Consider the following 6,000-nt stretch of genomic DNA (forward strand, 5'->3'; position numbering starts at 1 on the left):
TTCAGCGATAGACCGAATCGTCCTCACGCCTCCTCTCGCTCTTTTCTTCTTCCAGCTCTTCCACTCCTACCCTCCAGCCATGTCTGGCCTTCCCCCTGTCATCCCCCCAACCGGGCCCTTCAGCTCGCTGCAGGGGGCCTTTCAGCCCAAGGTGAGACACCACCACACTCCCACAGACAGACTAGCCGGGAGGGGGCGAGTTATATTCAGAGAATAATTTTCGATCCGTCTGCTGCTCTCCAGACCTCTAATCCACTGGATGTTTCCGCAAGACCCGGAGCCGTCCCACACACGTTCTTACAGAAGGACCCCAGGGTAAGAGCACGTACACGCCACCCACCGTGCACCAGGAGACCGGACTGCACAGGCTCCATAGGTTTGCTTTATTAGGATCCACATTAGCAGCAGCCTCAGCAAGCAAGCTGTTCTCATACAGGAAGTGTTAAAAATGCATTAAAATACATATGAATAATTTACCACATAGAGTCTATTTCTGATCTATTGATCAGTCGTAGATTGACAGACGTGTCAGCGTGTTTGTTTGCAGAAGGCCACGCAGGAGGAACCCGTTTAAACACCCGCGTGTTAATTACCCCTGAAACGCTTAATTTTAAAGTGAACAGTTTGACATTTTAATTTGGTTCCTAATGAATGCTACACACAAGGACTAATTAGAAATGATTTGACTGACAGCAGAATAATTCATGTTCTCTCTCTCCGTCCTTCCTGAAGCTAACGGATCCGTTTCGGCCGATTCTCAGGGTGAGTGCTCGCTCCCTGCAGTGTCTCCGTCTCCTGCTCCCTCGCAATAATCACTGCGATGCCTTGAAGGTCTTTGCTAATGGAGTTGATAGTGTCTTTAATTAAATGGGGGCTGAGTGTACCCGTTTACAGGGCTCATTTTGAAGAACGCTGCAGCGCGTGTGTTATGAAACCTTGTCAGTGACGCCTCGCTGTCACACGCCAGCATGTGCATGGTTCATTCAGCACACCTACATTTCTTAGCCTTTTAATATGTGATTAGTAGTCATAGTACCGTATTGATTAGATGACACTGTGTTTTTTGGTCACACCATTTTCTTTCTTGTTCTTAATTAAATAAATTTTCTTGTTCTTACAGAAACCGGGGAAGTGGTGTGCCATGCATGTCCATATTGCCTGGCAGATATACCACCACCAACAGAAAGTAAAGGTGAGGACTCATCTACCCCCTCCTAACACAGTGTGGCCAAGGCTGGATTTAACCTCCTAGGACCTGACGTCACATTTTGGGTTGTCTAGACCACAATACTAAATTTTGCTCTACAAGGGCCTGATATCCACTAACGAGGACACTATACTGCCACTGTCCTATCGAAATTTAAAACGAATGTGGATCTCATTTTTCTCAGAAACAAAAATCAGGTAAAAAAAAATACAGTAATTCTTTGTTTTTACATTCATCAGGTCCCAATCAGCCCAAATAGCAAAGAGAAATTAAAAATGCATGAAAGAGTTCAGGTCTTAGGAGGCTAATACTGGGTCAGTTTAGCAAAGTCCAATTTTCAATTCAATTTTATTTATAAAGCACGAAATCACAACAACAGTCGCCTCAAGAGGCTTTGTATTGTAAGGTAGATGCTACAATAATACATACAGAGAAAAACCCAACAATCATATGACCCCCTATGAGCAGCACTTTGGCGACAGTGGGAAGGAAAAACTCCCTTTTAACAGGAAGAAACCTCCGGCAGAACCAGGCTCAGGGAGGGGCGGGGCCATCTGCTGTGATTGGTTGGGGTGAGAGAAGGAAGACAGGATAAAGACATGCTGTGGAAGAGAGACAGAGGTTAATAACAAACACTTCCACTGTTAACTCATTTGTATTAATTGAACTGCAAAATAAACCCAAACTCCTGATGGTTCGCTCTGTGGATCTGGCTCTAGTTTCTCTTCTGGAAAAATCACTTCATCAGTTAAACCACAGAATTGTTCCGTGTCTTCTGTGATCAGCTGATTTCACCGTTGTACTCAGTAGAAGTCGCTTCACACACCGTTGATAATAAATTGACATTTAAATTGTATGGTTTGCATCCTCCTTTTGCTTCTGGAGGTTAGCGTAATGCTTTGATTGTGACACCTCACTGGAACTTGGCAGTCAGTCACCTCCCTTGATGGCTTTAACTATTTTCCTTCCCAACACGCCTAAAACCAGCGTCTCTGTGTGCAGCAGGAGTAGGACCCAAATGCAGACTCAGAGGCAGGACGTGAACTCACAAACCACAGCTTTACAATACAAAACTAACCTGGAAAAACCAAAGAATCCAAATACACGGGGGGAAACACAGGGAGAGACAGACAGCCATGAGGGAGACGCTGACGTAAATATACAGAAGGATAACAAGGGAAGTGAGGACACACGGAGAGCAGGACGGGGGACACAAAACTGAACAGGACGAACACGGAAACACGAGACCTTCACAATAAAACAGGAAGATGATGCGGGAGGAGGAGAGGCAGACGAGACGGACTTGGGCAAACACAGATAAACGTGATGGAATAAAACACAAGGAGGGAAAACACGGCACAAGAACTCACACAACTTTACAAACACAGACGCACAAAAGGGGACGCAGAGGGCAAAGGTTAGCGTAGAAGAAACTCAGGATTACCACTAAGAATAATAAACCATCACACAAAAGGTCATAAAAACACAAGAAACACCAAATGCTGGGTGAAAAGGAGCCTCTGATAGCTCAGGTTTTACATGTGTTTCTCTCTGTACCTTTGGCGTCTTTCAGCAGCAGATGCAGGTCGACCCTCACAAGCTAGACTTCGGCCTCAAGCCCGAGTTTCTGAGTCGACCCCCGGGCCCCAGCCTCTTTGGTGCTATCCACCACCCCGGCGACTTGGCGCGGCCCGCCACGCTTTTCTCCGCTGCAGGTGAGTGCATCAGCTGTCCGATTGATCAGTGGCCGCCTCTCATATTCAGCAGCAGTCGGTCCTGCTGTGCAGAGCTAGCATCGTCTGTGGTGAATGAGTGAAATCAGCAAACCCGACAGAATGATCTCCACCAGAGTGACCATCAGAGATATATCTCACCTTTCTTTAGGTTGGAGCTGTTGGGTCAATCTCTGACTTCCTGTTTCTGTTCTTGGACACTGTCGCAGCTCTACAGTTCACTCATACTGCGCCACGCTCGGCTCCTGTATATGAAACGTTCATGTTTAAACCAGCCACGAGCATGTGACAACAACACGCACAAATCAGAGTGAAAGAACAGATCATCCAACGTGCCTCTTAAAGGAATACTGGATAAAGCAGAGGATATTCGATTAGTCCATGAAATGGGTTTTAGTGATGTCAACAAGGTCCCCGCTTGCTGTTAAATACAGGCAGACCTTGAAGTCGCACTTTGGGTTAGTACAGTCGTCTCTGGTGCTCCTGGTGTAGTTTAAGTATCCACAGACTGCAGATGTGAGTCAGCCTTTTTCCCTCTATGTTGGATCTGGTTATTAAACTTCAAGCCGCAGCAGTGCTGGGTTTGCTTCGTTCAGCCTGTAACTAGCCAGGTATCATCAAGACATAACAACGACAGTTTTCCAGGCAGTGTGTGGAATTCCTGAGTTTAGCTTAACTATCCCAAGATTAGGTCATCAAACTACCACAACGCCCCCCTCTGCTACTATTACTTATTTGGCTCTGCGTCAGTGTCCCAAAATGTCAGGTTGTCATAATGTCCGATGCTGCAACTGGACAAAACGCCAACAAATGAAGAAAATATCTTTACTAAAGATGAGATACGACAAAACAGCAGGAAAAAAGCACCGTTTTCACGGGACTCTCTGCAGTGTTTGGTGCTGCGCTTTATGGCCAAACGGCTGTTTTAGTCTCGTCTGTCTGAAGGACTCGGACATCATTTCAAACATTTGCCGTTCTGCCATGTTCACTTTAAAGAGGACAAGCTGTCTCCTTGCACTCTTTCCAAATACACTTGTTCCCTGCCTTTCTAACTACACTGTAATACTGTGGAACATTTAGCACGCTAACAGAGGCCTGCAGCTTTGTGTCATCTCCTGGGACGATTGTGGCGTTTTATTACCACACACCTGAGTGCTAACACAAACCGATGATCAGTTATTAAAGTGAATTTGATTATCGGCACCTGGCTGCTGTTAATTCCTTTAGAAGTACGGGAGGTACTCGGTGTACTCACTGCATAGAGCCCTGAGAAAACTTTTTTTACACTTCAATCTTTTATTAATCCCAAAAGTTGTAAAGCTGTAAGCATTGCAGCTTTCTGCTTGCTTACTATTAGCTTTCTAGTGCAGATAATCTTGGGATAACTAGCTGGCTTTATCCTCATTAGTTACACCAACAGCTGAGCTAAAGCTGATCATCTGGGAGAGCATGATCAGGCTGCACAGTAAATCATCTGGGCAGCAGATTTCTGCAGCGATATATAACAACTTAGATCGTAGCCATTGTCCCCACAACATCTGTGCTGAGCCGGTGCTGTTTGTCTTTGTGTGGAGCTCTCAGGGCCAAAGTCGTACAAGGAAAGTCTTAAATCTTTCAGCTGATTCTCCTTGTTTGCTATGCACAGTATCATTAAATGCAATTAATCTCGTATTAACAGGAGCATCGTTGTTTCTCCTTTGACATGATGATGGGACTTATGTAAGAGTTGACTTTGAAGAGAAACACGCGTGTAAACGAATTGCTGCTTTAATGGCTGTGCCTGTAATCTACAGTCGACTGATAAGTTCGTGGCTGTTTATTTACAGATGCTTTTGTCTGCACAAAAATACTGAAGGACATTTTTCTGAAGTCTTTTACTGAACTTTAACTTTACAGTTAAAGTTTTTAAAATACGAATTATTTATCGATTGGCTCTTACTGACAGCTCCAGAAAGACTTCACCAGTTGACCAGTTAACACTTACTTTTGCTGATGTTACAGTCTGTGGTTATCCTCCTCCTCAGGTCCTACGCACCCATCTGCAGCTCCCTTTGGCCATCCACCGCACCATCCTGGAAACTTTCTTCCTCCAGCATCTCATTTAGGTAACAGCACGCTTCATCTCAGTCTGACCGATCCAAAACGAGGGTGTTGATTGCATCAGCGCTAACATGCTGTGTCTTCTCCCAGAGCCTTTCAGTAGGCCTCCATCGTTTGGAGGACTGGGATCTCTCAGCTCGTCGGCCTTCGGGGGATTGGGCAATCCAGCACTAAGTGAGTTTCAGCCTCAAGAAAGACACTTGCTTGGGAGTGGCTACATGAGAAACCGTGACTGTTGTGGAGGGTCACAGTTTCTCGTGCGGTCCCTCGAGAAAATCAGTCGCCCACCTGTAGTTTAGGTGGAGTAATCCTCTCACTGTTTGTAATGCTGCCTGCATATGAGGATCAGCAGAGATACGCATTTAACTTGCGTTCCATGTTTTTCCACGTGCTGAATCCCTAACAGGAGCCAACTCGGTGTTTGGCCACAAAGATGGCCCAAACGCGCCACAGCACTTCAACAGCAGCAGTAACAACAGCCACCAGGAGCCGTGGAACCGCCTGCATCGCACGCCACCTTCGTTCCCCACGCCGCCACCCTGGCTGAAACCCGGAGAGTCTGAGAGGAGCGCGTCGGTGAGCTCACACGAGAGGGACCGAGACTCTGACAAACGGGACTCGTTGGTCAGTAAAGAGGACAAGGACAGGTGGGTGGTGAACAATGTAACAACTATATGAGTAATGTGGTCAGTGTGTGAGTGCAACAAAGTGACAGTTTAATGAACAAAAGATTCCATTCAATTCAGTTTTATTTACACTGCGCCAAATCACAACAGCACAGTACAGTACAGTAGATCGCACAATAATACATCATATGACCCCCTATGAGCAGCACTTTGGCAACAGTGGGAAGGAAAAACTTCCTTTTAACAGGAAGAAACCTCCGACAGAACCAGGCTCAGGGAGGGGCGGGGCCATCTGCTGCGATTGGTTGGGGTGAGAGAAGGAAGACAGGATAAA

General features: G+C 46.1%; 1 protein-coding gene across 8 annotated transcripts in view; it reads left to right on the plus strand.

Moving 5' to 3' along the window:
• auts2a (activator of transcription and developmental regulator AUTS2 a) overlaps positions 1 to 6,000 on the plus strand; it is a 335,293-nt gene that overhangs the window by 320,991 nt on the left and 8,302 nt on the right. For 6 of the 8 annotated variants that reach the window (XM_005740354.2, XM_005740358.1, XM_005740355.2 and 3 more), the window contains 8 exons: positions 56 to 151; positions 244 to 315; positions 733 to 762; positions 1,121 to 1,192; positions 2,781 to 2,922; positions 4,965 to 5,045; positions 5,131 to 5,214; positions 5,435 to 5,687. In XM_005740354.2, the coding sequence (XP_005740411.1) occupies positions 56 to 151; positions 244 to 315; positions 733 to 762; positions 1,121 to 1,192; positions 2,781 to 2,922; positions 4,965 to 5,045; positions 5,131 to 5,214; positions 5,435 to 5,687 (830 nt within the window). The remainder of the gene's footprint in view (positions 1 to 55; positions 152 to 243; positions 316 to 732; positions 763 to 1,120; positions 1,193 to 2,780; positions 2,923 to 4,964; positions 5,046 to 5,130; positions 5,215 to 5,434; positions 5,688 to 6,000) is intronic. The other 2 variants (XM_005740357.1, XM_005740356.1) reach the window with 2 other exon arrangements.

Source organism: Pundamilia nyererei, unplaced genomic scaffold, assembly GCF_000239375.1.
Source record: "Pundamilia nyererei isolate P.nyererei 1_Seehausen unplaced genomic scaffold, PunNye1.0 scaffold00099, whole genome shotgun sequence".
NCBI classification, from domain to species: Eukaryota; Metazoa; Chordata; class Actinopteri; order Cichliformes; family Cichlidae; genus Pundamilia; species Pundamilia nyererei.